The sequence below is a fragment of the Pelophylax lessonae genome (genome assembly GCF_965119305.1).
Source record: "Pelophylax lessonae genome assembly, chromosome: 11".
In the NCBI taxonomy this organism is placed as follows: Eukaryota; Metazoa; Chordata; class Amphibia; order Anura; family Ranidae; genus Pelophylax; species Pelophylax lessonae.
The window spans coordinates 203,965,934-203,983,774 of record NC_138778.1 but is presented as its reverse complement, the minus strand read 5'-3'; the positions used below and the strand labels follow the sequence as shown (position 1 = coordinate 203,983,774).

Below are 17,841 nucleotides of genomic sequence, written 5' to 3'. Positions count from 1 at the left end.
TGCGTGAATTTAACGGAGAATTGCGCGGTCGTGCGACGCTGTACCTAAACGAATTTGACGTCCTTTTTTTACCACAAACAGAGCTTTCTTTTGGTGGTATTTGATCACCTGTGCCATTTTTTGATCATGCGCTATAAACAAAAAAAGAGCGTCAATTTTGAAAAAATAACAATATTTTTCACATTTTTTATATGAAATTCCCAATAAAAAAAATTTAAAAATCAAAATTTTTTAACATTTTAGGCCAATTTGTTTTATGCTACCTATGTTTGGTAAAAAAAAAAATTGCAAAAAGCGTATTTTGATTGGTTTGCGCAAAAGTTATTGCGTTTACTAACTAAGGGAAAGATTTTTGTCATTTTTGTTGTTTTTTTTAACGAGTAATGGCGGCGATCTGCGATTTTTTTTGCGGGACTGCGGCAGACAGATCGGACCCTTGACTGACATTTTTGACACTTTTGGGGTTACCAGTGACATTACTACAGTAATCAGTGCTATACATATGCACTGTTACTGTAAAAATGACACTGGCAGGGAAGGAGTTAACTTTATTGGAGAGGGAGGGGTTAAGTGTGTCCCTAGGGGCGTGATTCTAACTGTGTTTAGCTGTGGCTACTGGTGTAAGAACAGAGATCAACGGTCCTACATAGCAGAACCGTGTGATCCCCATTCTTAAACAGGGGAGAATGACAGGCGGCTTTGTTTACGGCGGCGCGCTCGCTCCCTAGAGCCTCACAGGCTAGTGACGTATACCTACGTCGCTTTGCCGGTGAGGGGCTGACTGCCGACGTAGATCGGCGTTAGGCAGTCGGCAAGTGGTTAAAAGTTTAACGGTTGTATTCGATTTTATTCTATATTAGGTTATATTAGATTATATTGTTATGAAAGGTTAGATTGTATTGAATGGTTATATCAGAATTTATTAAATGGTCATATTGTATTGAACAGATATGTCATAATACTGTAAAACATTTGCATTGAACGGTTATATTGTAATGAAATCAGATTTTATTAAACAGCTACACTATATTGTCAAAAGTATTGGGACGCCTGCCATGTTTGAGAATGACACAAATATTAATTTTCACACAGTCTGCTGCCTCAGATTTTATGATGGCAATTTGCATACACTCCGGAATGTTATGAAGAGTGATCAGATGAATTGCAATTATTTGGAAAGTCCCTCTTTGTCATGAAAATGAATGTAATCCCGTAAAAAAAACATTTCCACTGCAGATGTGAAGAAGGCTTCAGGGCATCAGTTATATCAGATTTTATTGAACGGTTATATAGTATTAAACAGCTATATATTAGAGTTTATTGAACTGTTATTGTAACTAAACCGCCACCTACAATGTGCTTGGGTGCTTCGGTCAGAAAACCGCTTCCTTCAGTCTTGAAAATAGATATCAGATATTCTAGCCGCCCCCATACAAAACTAGCCGAGAATAGCTTGTATAAGATCTGGAACATTTTTTGAACAAACTCACACCGAATATATACCCCACCAGGTCAGGTGCCTGATTACATTATCACATGCAGATGAAATTGTGTACAGAAATATAATTAATATATCTAAGGAACACCCAACACAAACAGTATTCTACTTTCTAACTAGCAATTAATTTTAAGATTGCAGTGATTTAATTAACATGAGCTAATTAACTAGCAGACTTGCCGTCGTCGAGCTCATGAAGTACAATACACATTATTATAAGTGTAAACACATCCCCACAGTAGACAATAGGTGAGTTAATTAGCACAATCAACAATGTGTGGAAGACAGGTGGTTGAGCTGATGACATTAGCATCTGCCATGAGTCTGAGGTTACGGAGCAGTCCCCTATTGGCAATAGGCAGCTAGGCCTTTAACATGGATCCTAGGCCTAGAGTCCCAGAGTCTGTGTGTCTTGGGGAGATGTGGCCTTGAATCCAAAGTAACATTACTCCAAGGGTCCCCCGAGCATACACCCCACAAAGAGCAGTGTTCCCTCACAAGCCAGGGCCCATAGTCAGTAGGCAAGAGGCTAGCCTGCGGTCCCCTCCAAAAGCCCCTGTCCTGAGTGGGTTTGTCACAGTTATATTATATTGAATGGTTGTATGGTACAGAGCGTTTTTTCAGATTTTATTGAATGGTTATATAGTAATGAAAATATTGGATTTTATTGAACAGTTATAACAAATTTAATACTTTATAAACATGCCCCTAATGCTCGCCACCAATCTAATTGTACAATCTCCTTTAGATCTACCAATAACTATGTAGAGCAAAGCCCTGCCCTGATTAGATACAAGTTGATTGGACAAATTAGAGAGGTCCTCGTATTACATAGTTTTGGTAAATCTAAAGGCAAGTGTACAAAGATTGTACGGTCATATTGTAATATGTATGGTGACCCTGTGTGTTCCTCTCACATCCTGTCCCAGGTGACAATGAGGAGATAGGCAAACCTAACAAAAACTGGATCAAGGGTGACATTGAGGAATCCCTAAGCTGCTGACTCCCATTGAAGTCTTGGTAGAAATAGCTGGAGGTGCAGTAGAGTTTGCAAATAAAAAAAAAATAAAATGAACTTGCACTTTAAGGAACTAATTTTTATAATGTCAGTATAAGTGCTGCCATAACAACATAAGACACAATTTATATAACTGTTCAACAGTTGCCAAGGTGCAGTCACTTAAAGCAACCTTTTTCTTTTTCTTTAAAAGATTAAGTATAATCTTCCCTGGCAACAACAAACTTTTCTGTTTCATTACTAAGTTATTTTAGGTCCAGTGACATCATCAACTGGGTCCTAATGCTTCTCTATGCAATGCAGGCAGATCATGGCTGGTGAGAGAGGCCAGTGTTCTTTCAGAATATGGCTACCTATCAGATTCTGGAACCTGGAAGTGACGTTGGTACGAGAAAACTTACTGCGCATGCGTTCCAAAAGCTTTCCTAATGTAACAGAACACGAAGCAGCAGCAGATATCTTCTTACACTGACACAAGTCTTGAATTTCAGCAGTAAACTCATCTTATATACTGAAATAGACTATTTCACCACGACCGAGTGAAATAGTCTATTTCCCTATGTAACGGATCAACCGGCACCCCAACTGGGTTCCTCCGTTGACGGATGCTCCTAGTGCTTTCCGAGGGCTCCAAGCACTCCACCAGACACCATAACCACCTCAGACCACACAAACCGCCATAGCTTGGTTGGGGTCTCGCCGTCTCCTACCCACCCTGGACCTACGACAAGGCTCCAGGTTCCAGTGGGTGAACCTCCCTTTCCCCAGAGAGTGTAGCAGGAACAGTAACAAGCTCTTACAAGAGATTAGTGATTATTCAAGGGAGTATGAAGAGCATAGCAACCCCTTGTAGCAGATTCCCCCAATAAGAGACAGGACTCTAGATTGAGGGTGAAGTAGAACACAAACTGTTTATTCAAACACATGCACAAAGACATATACACTGTGGGACAATCCCCCCTCCCCCTTAGCAGCCAATCCACATACAGATAAATATCCCATAATAAGTTTATCTTAAGGCAGACAGAAACAAAAGAACAATGGAATATAGGCACCTACCAATAACAAACCCCACCCCATCTCACTATCTAGCAAGGGTCTATGAGACACTACTGCAATACTCCAGCAATCTGAAAAGTCAAACCATTCATCTTCATACATTTCCTGAGAGATATTGCTGACAAATATTACTGTCCCATCTGAAGCCATCTAAAACATTCTCTAAACGTCCCCCCAGTATCTGTCCCTCACTCCCAGTGATGGTGAATACCGTCACACACTATATAATCAGTTTGTCGCTGAGCAGTGCGGGGTGTACCAAGATGGCCGTCGCCACCTTCTACCTGCAGGTTTCTCGCTATACTTACTAGAATAGAATAATAATACAAATGTAATACTGTGATTCAGTATATAAGGTGAGTTTACTGCTAAAATAAATGTAAAATTCAAGACTTGCATCAGTGTAAGAAGATGAACCGCCTCTGCTTTGTGTTCTGTCACATTAGGAAAGCTATTGGAATGCATAATAGCCATGTTGGAACGCATGGCGCATATGCAGTAAGTTTTTCTCGTCTGAGCGTTGTAGTGGTGTGCCCCTTTATCCAGATGTAGGTGCAAGTCCCTTTAACTCGATTCCCCGCAATCCTCTGGGCTCCCAGCATCCCCTGAGTTCCAGGACACGCCCAGGGAGTATAAATGCCAGCTCCGCCCAGCTTCCTGTGCTCAGAGAGATCCTGCCTGATGGGACAGCAGTGACTGGGCAAGTGAGCTGTCCCCAGGTGCTGGGTCCTCATTCGATCAGTCTGGTGTGTGGGCCACCAGCAGTGAGCACAAAAGCACGCAGCATCTATCCAAGCCCCAGTCACTGGAGAGGACTCTGTTACAGTCCATGTGGAGAAGCTGTCCAAGCAGTGGATTGGTCCTATCTACGGCCCCCAGAGCCTCCTGACCAAAGTCAACATCAGCAGCGCCTGTGTGAAGTCTGTGCCAGCAGGAAATCCCCTCAGCTCACAGTCTGCTGAATGAACGATCAATCTCTTGGAACACGTGAGAATCTCCAGATCTTTATCCTATCAGTAAACTGAACTCAGAACACTCTGCTGCCATCTAGTGGCCATTACTAGAACTGCAATAGAATTGTTTTCACATGTTTTATGAATGTTTCTCCCTTCCTCATATTGCTGTTTTGTACTGCAAACCTCTGTTCACATGATTTCCTGTGTAATCTACGTTCCACATTGTTAAGTAAAGTAGAAATTGCACATCACCACTGGTCTGATCATTTGGCTGATACCATTACATAACAGCGTCACTTCAAGGTGCATATTCTTATAGGTAGCGGTATTCTGATAGAACAGCGGCAGGTTGCTGTACATCATTTCCTGACACCATCACAGCACTCCTTCCAAGCACCTTCAGTCCTAATAAAAGCAGTGGGCTGACTCCTGGGAGGTGTTATGCAAAAATCAAAAGGCATTGATGGGTGAGTGTCAGTCTGCAGGAGTGGGCGTTCTTACACAGGCTGTATTTGCACACAAGGTAATGAAAGGGGTGGAGCAGGGACAGTCAGGCTGGGAAGGAAAGAGCTGGATGATGCTGGACACCCTCCAGCCAGGAAAGGAGGTGGGCTCTATCTGAGTGCTGCAGCTTCTAATGCACATTGTGACACATCAATTTTCCTACCTGGTCCATACAGTCAACTGGGCGTTCTCTGCCACGGTATAGATCCGGGATCGGCCTAGGACGAAGGCGTCAAGAGAGACCCCGCTGATGGAGGAGTACAGCTTGTCGTGCAGTCCAAAGACCACCATCATGTCGTAGCCTACGAGAGGAGACAGGAAATCAGCAGGGAGGAGGATTTACAGAGGAGTCCAACCGTCCATGATGCAGGACAACATATGCATTATACTGTATATACTGGATGGCCCAGAGAGCCTACTCCCGCCCTATCCAATCAAAAATAACCAATCAAAATAGGCTTATTGCGATTTTTTTTTACCAAAAATATGTAGCAGAAAATAAATTGGCCTAAAATGTTAAAAAATTTAGATTTTTATTTTTTTTTTTTTTTGGAATGTTATATAGCAGAAAGTGAAAAATTGTTTTTTTTTTTTTTTTCCAGAATTGTTGCTATTTTTTTGTTTATAGCGCAAAAAATAAAAATCGCACAGGTGATCAAGACAAGCTCTATTTGTGGGAAAAAAAGGACATCGATTTTATTTGGGTACAGCGTCGCACGACCGCGCAATTGTCCATTAAAATAACGCAGTGCCGAAGCGCAAAAAATGGCCTGGTCATTAAGGGGGAAAATCCTTCCGGTCCAGAACTGGTTAATGTCATTTCAAAAGTCATTTTCAGTATTTTTAAATCTGCAAACTTCATTAAAATGATCGCTGGCGATCCTGCCATGATGATCCTTGTATGGGCACTTCCTGGTATAGGGTGACAATGCTCTGTTCCTGTCTCCCAATTAGAGTGTCACACGGGCTTCCGATGGAGAGTAGAAGTGGCCCATTATGCACTGGTGTCACCATCAGGAAACCCGCCCTGAGAAATGCCAGGCAGATATCGCTGGAGATGGGAAGTTACTGTTAGGAGGTTGCAGGAGATCAGCAGCACTGAGCTAGAACAAAGGACGAAAAAAGGATTTTATTTTAAAAATAAGGCAATTGTTTCTGAGGCAAAGTGCTTTAGCAAACTAAGGGGCCCATTTACAAAGCAGTGAATGATTTCTTCACTACTGCACATAAGGTTGATCATACACTATACAATCTGATTGTACAATCGCCTTTAGATTTACTATCCATTAGAGCCAATCTGATTTTACACTGACTGGTTGTTTAGGTGTGTCCTCCTCCTACACAGTTTTGTATAGAGATTGTATAGTGTATGGCCAGCTCTGTCATCCTCCTTGTACAGCCAGGGAACTAGCATTTTCTCCTCTGAGCAGCAATGTCATCTCTCCTATCCCTATTCTCACCAGCTACCTTTAATGAATCTTCAGTCACACTGATAAAGCCGTCGCGGTTTTATCTCGGCGTCCGTCTTTAGAAGTGTTGGCTCTCCATCTACAGAGGGGAAGACAATGGCCATTGTTCCCTTTAATGACGATATGGGGATCTCTCCTACAAAGGGCGCTCTCTGCCTCTTCCTCGGCGACTCATCCGGCCCTCATTAGTAGCGTCTTTCATCCGACACCGGGGTAATTATAACACTCCGCCATCTGAAGCGATTACCATCTCCGTGCATAATTGGCGGCTGACCCCAATTTAACAAGGCGGCCTCCTAATTTGGCGATGGGCCTCCCGCTTTCATTTTTTTTAATTGGGGGTCAATTACCAGACAGAGAGTCTGCACAGCGAAGGATGTCTTCTTGGCAGGAATACATAAACATTTATGACGGGTTGGTCATAACATCTACAGGAACTCTGAGCCAAGTCCTATAGCTGGCCATGCAGCAAACAATCTAATTGATCAATCTCAATTAGACTCCATTCACACTTGTGTGACTTCAAAATCTTGTGATTTCCACTGTGTCTTCACAATGCGACTTTATGTGACTTTGATGCGATTTTGGATGCGTGCGACTTTGGCTTTGACCAATGATAACATACATGGTGTGACACAATTCCTTTTCCTGCCACAGTGATGGCTAGGGTTGGGATTATAGCTAGGGTCAGGGTTAGGCTAGGATTATTGATTGGGTTAGGCTAGGGTTATGGCTAGGGTTAGACTAAGGTTATGGTTAGGGCTAGGGTTGTGGCAAGGTTTAGGGTTATGTTAGGGCTAGGGTTAGAGTTAGGGTTGTGGCAAGCTTTAGGCTAGGGTTAGGTTGTGGCTAGGGTTATGGCTAGTGTCAGGGTTAGGGTTATGGCTAGGGTTATGGTTTGGGTATGGCTAGGGTTAGGTTATGGCTAGGGTTAAGCTAAGGTTATGGTTAGGGCTAGGGTTATGGCAAAGTTTAGGGTTATGGTTAGGGCTAGGGTTAGGCTAAGGTTATGGTTAGGGCTATGGTTACGGCTAGGGTTAGGATTATGGCTCGGGTCAGGGTTAGGCTAGGGTTAAGGTTATGGTTAGGGTTATGGCTAGGGTTAGGATTATGGCTAGGGTTTTGGTTTGGGTTAGGCTATGGTTATGGCTAGGGTTATGGCTAGGGCTATATCTAGGGTTAGGGTTATAGCTAGGGTTAGGCTAAGGTTATGGTTAGGGCTAGGGTTAGGCTAAGGTTATGGTTAGGGCTAGGGTTACGGCTAGGGTTAGGGTTATGGCGAGGTTTAGGCTAGGGTTACAGCTACGGTTGTGGTTTAGGCTAGGGTTAAGGTTAGAGCTAATTTCTGTTGCAGAAGGAACACCAGGAACAGAGATGGATGGACGATTTGCTTGGAAGCGGCTTCTCTGCAAAAGGGATTGGCTGGGAGAGGGTTCAAAAAGCAGACAATGTGATTGTTTGTGCTTTACAAAGCTTCACACAAGTCACATGTATATCATGCAGGTGGGACTTTCATGCAACTTGTGAGGGTTTACATTGAATGTCTATGGCTCTCGAGTCCCATGAAGGTAAGACCAAAGTAGTACAGGAACTACTTTAAGTCGCACAGATATGAACGGTACTCATTGGGAAATATGGGGTGTGATTTGTCATGTGACTTTGGGGTCCAAAGTGGCATGAAAAGTCGCACAACCATAACAGCTCAACCATAACTTTATGACCAATAAATAACAAAGAAAAGTTCCCAGCTCACTTACCAGCCAGCCTGCAACAAACTGAATTGTCCCATGTAACAGTTCACATAAAACCAAAGGGTTTAGTTTGCACACATTTGCAAAAACATGGGTAAGCTGTAGTGCAGTGTTCCCCAACCCCCGGGCCGCGGACCGGTACCAGTCCGTGGATCAAACGGTACCGGGCCGCCTGAGGAACTTTAAATGCTTTCACTGTGGCAGCTGAGGCGCAAGGCATTGCGCCCCCCCCCCCCCCCCCCAGACCCAGCCAATTGAATGACAATAGCGAATAATCCTCCTCCTGGCCAATCAGGGAGCGGGTCTCCCCGCTTCCTGATTGGCCGAAAGGCAAACCCCACGCCATTGGCCGAGGAGGAGGCACCGCAGGAGGACTGAGGAGACGCGGGAAGCCGGGGACTGAACTGAAGAGAAGTGAGGTAAGTGCACGGACGGGTCTCGCGGGGGGAACGCTGGCGCTCTGCATTTATTGGGGGCAATGCTGTGGCGCTCTGCATTTATTGGGGGCATTGCTGTGGCGCTCTGCATTTATTGGGGGCATTGCTGTGGCGCTCTGCATTTATTGGGGGCATTGCTGTGGCACTGCATTCATTGGGGGCATTGCTATGGCACTGCATTTATTGGGGGCATTGCTGTGGCGCTCTGCATTTATTGGGGGCATTGCTGTGGCGCTCTGCATTTATTGGGGGCATTGCTGTGGCACTGCATTTATTGGGGGCATTGCTGTGGCACTGCATTTATTGGGGGCATTGCTGTGGCGCTCTGCATTTATTGGGGGCATTGCTGTGGCACTGCATTTATTGGGGGCATTGCTATGGCACTGCATTTATTGGGGGCATTGCTGTGGCGCTCTGCATTTATTGGGGGCATTGCTGTGGCGCTCTGCATTTATTGGGGGCATTGCTGTGGCACGCTGCATTTATTGGGGGCATTGCTATGGCGCTCTGCATTTATTGGGGGCATTGCTGTGGCACTGCATTTATTGGGGGCATTGCTGTGGCGCACTGGATTTATTGGGGGCATTGCTGTGACACTTTGCATTTATTGGGGGCATTGCTGTGACACTTTGCATTTATTGGGGGCATTGCTGTGACACTCTGCATTTATTGGGGGCATTTATGTGACACTCTGCATTTATTGGGGGCATTGCTGTGGCACTCTGCATTTATTGGGGGCAGGCTGGTCACTCTGCATTGACGTCCCCCCCCCCCCCCCAAGCGGGCCACAGAAAAATTATCAAACGTTGACCGGTCCGCGGCGATAAAGAGGTTGGGGAGGACTGCTGTAGTGGACACGTCATGTCATGGCACCCCAATGTACTGCAGTCCTAACTCTATCATTCTGAGATCCTCCATAGTAAGGGCATATATATAAAACAAAGGGTAGATTGACTACATAGGCAGATGAAATACATTCATGGAAGCCGGTTTACCTTCCAAAGCATTTTTATTTCTGTCCACCCAGTACTAAGATTTATACAGCTCTGCCACATAGCACAGCCCTGATTTATTGGACAGGGGACCTTTTTTTTCTCTGCCACAGTTGAGTAACACTTACAGGTCTTGTCCCTCCCCCAACCTCTAACTGGACAGCGAAAGGAGAAGCAGCTGACTGATGAGCCCATCCCTCCGTCACTCTGCTCTCTCCTCCAATCGGCATGTCCATTGTTAGCACCTGAGCACTGTAGCACAACTGGTTGCTCAAATACTCACTTTCAATTCAGGGCTGTATCTGTAACACTTTTTTCTGCTACTAGATGTCCTAGCTATTCCATGTGCAATGATGGACAGCATCAGAGACCCCATGTTTTCTTAGCCTAGGCTGTGCTGGATCCGCCCCCAGCCGGTGACTGGACAGTGAAAGGAGAAGCAGCAGACTGATGAACTCATCCCTGCATCACTCTGCTTTCTCCTCCTATCACACGTGTCAAACACAAGGCCAGTGGACAGAATGTGGCCCGCCTGACCACTTCATGTGGCCCCTGCACCTCTCCTGCAGCTGCGGCACCCCACTCATCTCTGTCCCCACCTTGTCTCAGCATTCAACAGATTCTGGGCAGCTAATTCCAGTCCACCTCCAGACCCTGCTTCACAGCAGCAAAAAGGAGGACAGAACTCCTCCACCAGATCCTGTGCTTCTCTGTGCAGCCCAAGCAACAAATCATCTCTGTCTCCCTTGGTCTTCGCATTCAGCAGTTTCCGGCAGCTGATTCCAGCCCTCCTTTAGTCCCCCTCCAGACCTTGCTTTATAGCAGCAGAAAGGAGGACAGAACACCTCTGCCTGATTCTGTGCTTCTCTGTGCAGCCACAGCACCCCCTCACCTCCTCCTCCTCCCCTGGTCTCAGCATTCAGCTGATTCTGGCAGCTGATTCCAGCCCTTTTCTATTCCACCTCCAGACCCTGCTTTACAGCAGCAGTGCGGAGGACAGAACTCCTCAGCCTGATCCTGTGCTTTTCTGTACAGCCACAGCACCCCCCACAGCTCCTCCTACCCTGGTCTCAGAATTCCGCAGATTCCAGCCCTTCTCTGGTCCTCCTCCAGACCCTGCTTCACAGCAGCAGAGAGGAGGACAGAACTCCTCTGCCTGATCCTATGCTTCTCTGTGCAGCTAAAGCACCCCCTCACCTCCTCCTCCTCCCTTGGTCTTAGAATTCAGCAGATTCAAGCCCTTCTCTGGTCCTCCTCCAGACCCTGATGCACATCAGTTGAGAGGAGGACAGAACTCCTCTGCCTGATCCTGTGCTTCCCTGTACAGCCACAGCACCCCCCACACCTCCTCCCCCCTGGTCTCAGAATTCCGCAGATTCCAGACTTTCTCTGGTCCTCCTCCAGACCCTGCAACACAGCAGCAGAGAGGAGGACAGAACTCCTCTGCCTGATCCTGTGCTTCTCTGTGCAGCTACAGCACCCCCTCACCTCCTCTCGTCTTAGCATTCAGCTGATTCCAGCCCTTCTCTGGTCCTCCTCCAGACCCTGCTTCACAGCAGCAGTGCAGAGGACAGAACTCCTCAGCCTAATCCTGTGCTTCTCTGTGCAGCCATAGCACCCCCTCCCCTGGTCTCAGCATTCAGCAGATTCTGGTACCTGATTCCTGCACTTTCTGCTTCCCAGTTCTGCCTCCGGCTTCATCCCAGCAGCAGCAAAAGGTAAGGGGAGTGAAGTGTGATGTAAGGGAGGGGGAGGGACTCCTAAATTCTGATGTAAGGGGGGGGGGGGGTGTTCTGGACATCTAGTCTTACACTTACAACCTGCCCCTCAGGGCAACCAGAATGCCCATGCGGCCCGCAGTGAAACTGAGTTTGACACCGGTGACCTATCAGCATGTTCCATTGTATGTATCTGAGCTGAGTTCCATTGTATGTATCTGAGCTGAGTTCCATTGTATGTATCTGAGCTGAGTTCCATTGTATGTATCTGAGCTGAGTTCCATTGTATGTATCTGAGCTGAGTTCCATTGTATGTATCTGAGCTGAGTTCCATTGTATGTATCTGAGCTGAGTTCCATTGTATGTATCTGAGCTGAGTTCCATTGTATGTATCTGAGCTGAGTTCCATTGTATGTATCTGAGCTGAGTTCCATTGTATGTATCTGAGCTGAGTTCCATTGTATGTATCTGAGCAATGTAGGACAAATGGTTGCTAAAATACTTTCAATCCAGGGCTGCACCCGTAATACTTCTTTTCTGCCACTAGATGTCCTAAGATTTTAATGTATAATGATGGACCATGTTTTCTTAGCCTAGGCTGTCCTGGACCTGCCCCCAGCATGCGACTGGACAGTGAATAGAGAAGCAGCAGAGGTCATCACTCTGCTCTCTCCTGCTATCAGCATGCTCTTTGTTAATACAGCAGCCAGTGCAGGGACAAGTCCAGGATGAACATGCCACTCCCCCCAAGATGTATGGCCATTATGTGTCAGCAAAAATCCCCCCCCCCCTCATAAAAGCCGAGCACTAATCTGCATGATTACCATCTAAGCATAAATTCACCGTCCTTCCAGTACAAATCCACCCTCGGCCCCTTCTTCCCAGCCCCAATCTCCCTATTTGCCCCCAGCACAAATCCCCCCCCCCCGCTAAAATCCTCTCTCCCCATTTGTCCCTAACACAATTCCACCCCCCCCCAAGCTAAAATCCTCAATTCCCATATGCCCCCAGCACAACCCCCCCCCCCAGCTAAAATCCTCTCTCCCCATTTGTCCCTAACACAATTCCACCCCCCCCCCCCCTCAAGCTAAAATCCTCAATCCCCATATGACCCCAGCACAACCCCCCCCCCCAGCAAAAATCCTCTCTCCCCATATGCCCCCAGCACAACCCCCCCCCCCCCCAAGCTAAAATCCTCTCTCCCCATATGCCCCCAGCATAAATCCCCCCCAAGCTAAAATCCTCCTCTCTCCCTATTTGCCCCCAGCACAACCCCCCCCCCCCCCCAAGCTGAAATACTCTCTCCCTCTCCCCATTTGCCCCTAGCACAAATCCCTCCCCCCACCCCCCCCCCCAGCTAAAATCCTCTCTCCACATATGTCCCCAGCACAACCCCCCCCCCAACCAAAAACAAAGTCCCCCTCCTAGCACCCCTCAAATGTCCTCTCTGAGCACAATACCCCCCCCCCCCCACTCCATATCCCCCCTCAGCACAAATTTCATTCTCCCAATTCCATATTCTAGCATAAATCCCTCTCCCCCCCCCCCCCAAAGTTCCCCTCCTAGCACAAATCCCATCCCCCTCTCTCCCATAACACCTTTTCTAGCACAAACCCCTCCAAGTCCCCCTTCCTAGAACAAATCAAGTTCCCCCCTCCCAACACAAATCCCCCCCAAACCACCGATCCTAGCACATCTCTCCAAATTTCCCCTCCTAGGACCATTCTTAGCCACCAATTTCCTCCTCCTAACAAAAATCCCCCCCCCCCACCTCACATGACACCACAGTACCCAGGGCTGCCCACCCCTTATCCTGGCCCTGACTTGTGCTGCATTTCCCTTTTCCAGTCTGAGCTCTGCTGTACATGATACCAGCTCACATTCAGATGCACACGCTGCTTGTAACACAAACAAATGTAATAATATTTCAATGCAGACACAAGCGGCATTCATGCGTGTCTTTCCTATCAGCCTGGAGATCAGCTAAAAGTAAAACCCAATATTGGGAGTTAGACTTCAATGCAGTGATGTGTATTCCAATGACAGGTCCGCTTTATGATGTGCCCTGAACAGGGAGTACAGGCAGCACCCAGCAATCGAACCCTGATCTCTACTATAACCCCAATCATGCTCGGGTGCGGGACGGCACGTCTCTTCTTCTCCAATCAATGGCAGACTTGTGTTCTTCCCACGCAGAGTGACGATGGGTCACCGCACCGCAATACACCGGAGCCGGCCTCACGCACCAATAGCCACAGCATACTGAGTGTCCTATAATGGGACCGCTCAACTGGACACCCGGGAAATGGAACTCTTCAGTCCCACTTCACATGGCTGCCCGCTCCTTCTAATGTCACCAGACAATGCTTAAAGGGGACATCACAAAATGGACCTTTCCACGGAACGATTTTCTACCAAAACGTAAAGCCTAACTGCAGAATTTTGTTTTCATTTATGGGCCTATTTACACTTTTGGTATATATATATATATCTCCACTGTATATATACAAAAATAAAGGAACACTTTTTAACCACATAACGACTAGGGATGATCGAACGGTTCGACCCGAACATTGGCTGTTCGAAATTCGGCCGAATTCCGAACTTTTTGCGGAAAAAGTTCGGAATTCGGCAACCAGAACCGACCAAAATGCAATGGGACAGGAACTGGGCTTTAAAAGCCCGTGATTGGACCAGAACCATCAGTAAAAGCCAATTGAGGGGGCAGGAGGATGCTAGGAATGTGATTAGAGTGACTAGGGGGTCCAGAGGCCAATCATTAGTGAATACGCCCCCCAGTATATAACATAGCCCCGCCAAATCTCTACCATTTTAATACAGGGACATGGAAGAGAGTGGAAGCAGTTCTGTTACTCCTGCTTCGAAGTGTCATTTAGCATTTATTAGTGTGAGGAAAGGGATATCTAGTGTAGTTAGGGTGCTATTTTCCACTATAGTTAGATTTAATAATCTAGTTTCTGTAGGGAAAGTGTTAAGTGTCAGGGTGACTGTAGTGTAGTGTAGGGTGAACTGACTCTGACTGCTATGGCAGGGTGACCACTATAGAAAAAAGATTGTTTGTATTAGAATTGCAGTAGAGCAGGGATATGGCTCCGCTATTTTCACACCCGGCCGTTTTTGTTGCAGGCGTTTTTTTGGGGCATTTTCTGGGCGTCTTTGGAGGCAGGCATAACATCTGAACTTCTGCATAGGGGTATATATACACACACATGTATGTATTTATACACATACACACATATAGGTGTGATAGGAGTGTAGCCCTATGCCTGCTAATAATTTCATTAGCGCAGGCATAGGATTCTGCTACTTTCACACTTATATATGTGTATGTGTATATATACATACATGTGTGTGTGTATATATACCCCTACACAGAAGTTCAGATGTCATGCCTGCCTCCAAAGACGTCCACAAAAAAGCCCTAAAAACGCCTGAAACAAAAACGGCCAGGTGTGAAAATAGCGGAGCCCTATCCCTGCTCTACTGCAATTCTAATACAAACGATCTTTTTTTTCTGGTTCTGGACATGCTACAGAGCTGAAACTTCACAGGTACAATTTTTAGACCCCACAGACACTAAATCCAAAGAAATCTATTTTTTTTTTTTTTGCAATAATTTTTTCAATAATTGGCTCTCTATCAAAAACTACAATTTTTAAGAACTTTTTTTTGTGTGATTAATAGTCCCTGGGGCATGACCCAGAACCCTAGGCACTTTTTAGGGGCATTCATTGGGTTTTAGGGCTTCAAAATGGTGTTTTTTGATTACCGAAGTTCGGGTCCCATTGATTTCAATGGGGTTCTGGAATCCGGACCCGAACCTTCGGGAAGTTCGGGTGTTCTGGTAGAACCGAACTTTTCAAAACTTCGATCATACCTAATAACGACCACCCGCCGCAGTTTCACTGCGGCACTCAGCCGCCCCTGGGCAAAGCGACGCAGTACTACGTCGCTCGCTCAGTAGACTCTAGACGGCGAGCGCGTGCACTCCCACCCCCGCTCATTCCCTGGGGAGCCAACGCGTGTGACCGGCGGCTCCGATGCCACCAGGTTGCACCTCAGTCTGTTCAGGAGCTCAGGGATGCCCCGGTCCAGATCTGGGAGGAAATACCCCAGGACACCATCCGTCGTCTCCATTGTCAGACATGCATAGAAGCACGTGGGGGTCATACAAACTACTGAGGAACATTCTGAGTTGCTGCAATGAAATTTCAGCAAAATGCCTGCTGCATCATTTTTTCACTTAGATTTTCGGGGTGTCTTTGAATTCAGCCCTCTGTAGGGTGATAATTTTCCTTTCCATCAAACAATGTGGCATCCTTGTAACACATGAATATACTGTGATCTAAACCATTCCATTGTAGCTCTGGCTGTATGTTTAGGGTCGTTTTCCTGCAGGAAAGTGACCCTCTGCCCCAGTCTCAAGTCTTTTGCAGACTCTAACAGGTTTTCTTCTAAGATTGCCCTGTATTTGGCTCCATCCATCTTCCCATCAACTCTGACCAACTTCCCTGTCCCTGCTGAAGAAAAACATCCCTACAACATGATGCTGCCACCACCATGTTTCACAGTGGGGATGGTGTGTTCAGGGTGATGTGCAGTGTTCGTTTTCCACCACACACAGCGTTTTGTTTTTAGGCCAAAAAGTTACATTTTGGTCTCATCTGACCAGAGCACCTTCTTCCACATGTTTGCTGTGTCCCCCACATGGCTTCTCACAAACTGTAAACAGGACGTCTTATGGTTTTCTTTCAACATTGGCTTTCTTCTTGTCACTCTTCCATAAAGGGCAGATTTGTGGAGTGCACGACTAATAGTTGTCCTGTGGACAGATTCTCCCACCTGAGCTGTGGATCTCCGCAGCTCCTCCAGAGTTACCATGGACCTCTTGGCTGCTTCTCTGATTATTGCTCTCCTTGCCCGGCCTTTCAGTTTAGGAGGACGGCCATGTCTTGGTAGGTTTGCAGTTGTGCCATACTCTTTCCATTTTCAGATGATGGATTGAACAGTGCTCCGGGAGATGTTCAAAGCCTGTATGGGGTGTTCCTTGGCCTTCATGATGCTGTTTGTTCACTAAGGTTCTCTAACAAACCTCTGAGGGCTTCACAGAACAGCTGGGTTTATACTGAGATTAAATAAGACACAGGTGGACTCTATTTACTAATTAGGTGACTTCTGAAGGCAATTGGTTCCACTAGATTTTAGTTGGGGGTATCAGAGTAAAGGGAGGATGAATACAAATGCACTCCACACTTTTCAGATATTTATTTGTAAAAAATTTTGAAAACCATTTATCATTTTCCTTCCACTTCACAATTATGTGCCACTTTGTGTTGGTCCATCACATAAAATCCCAATAAAATACATTTATGTTTTTGGTTGTAACATGACAATGTGGAAACTTTCAAGGGGTATGAATACTTTTTTCAAAGCTCTGTATTTCCTATTCTATTTCTTCCTTTCTTTTCTTTTATATTCTATTTTATTCAATTCTTTTATTTTCTATTCTATTCTGACCTGTTTTACCCTTTTCTTTTCTGTTCTATTCTGTTTTATTCTATTCAATTCTTTTCAAAATTGTAATTTTGGAAGGTGGTTATATTCTTTCTATATTATTCAATTCTACTCTAATCTATTGTTTTCTATTCTATCCTTATATTTTCTATTCTGTTCTGTTTTACTCTATGCTTTCCTATTCTATTCTTTTATCTTCTGTTCCTTTATTTTCTATTCAATTTTATTTTATTCTATTCTATTATGTTCTGCTTTACTCTATTATATTTTTTTCTTATCTATTCTATTCATTTTGAAAATTCCAATTTTCGGAAGACGGCTATATTCTTTCTTTTCTTTTCAAATCTATTTTTTTCCTAGTCAATTATTTTATATTCTATTCCTTTCATTTCTATTCTATTCTTTTATTTTCTATTCTATTCTGTTTTATTCTATTCTATTCGAAAATTACAATTTCCGAAGGGGGTCATATTTTCTTTTTTTTTTTTCTATTTAAATCTACTCTTTTTTTTTCTATTCAATTATTTTATGATCTATTTCTTTATTTTCTATTCTATTCTTTTCTATCTTATTCTACATTCTTTTAAAAAATTCCAAACTCGGAAGGGGCCAAATTCTTTCTTTTTTTTTTTTTCTATTCTATTTAAATCTATTCTTTTTTTCCTATCCAATTCTTTTATAATCTAATTCTTTATTTTCTATTCTTTTATTTTATATTCTATTCTATTTTATTCTATTCCATTCTTTTTAAAAATTCCAAATTCGGAAGGGGGTCAAATTCTTTCTTTTATATATATATATATATATATATATATATATATATATATATATATATATATATATATATCTTTCCCTTCCCACCCATCCTCACCTTTCTATATAGGATTTATGCAATACCTGGCTC

The 17,841-nt window shown here is 44.9% G+C and overlaps 1 protein-coding gene across 1 annotated transcript in view; it reads right to left on the bottom strand.

Moving 5' to 3' along the window:
• The window catches only part of COL20A1 (collagen type XX alpha 1 chain), a 201,261-nt gene that overhangs the window by 88,721 nt on the left and 94,699 nt on the right, over positions 1–17,841 (bottom strand). Inside the window, exon 21 of the mRNA XM_082272732.1 lies at positions 5,199–5,337. Coding sequence (XP_082128858.1) covers positions 5,199–5,337 — 139 coding nt within the window. The remainder of the gene's footprint in view (positions 1–5,198; positions 5,338–17,841) is intronic.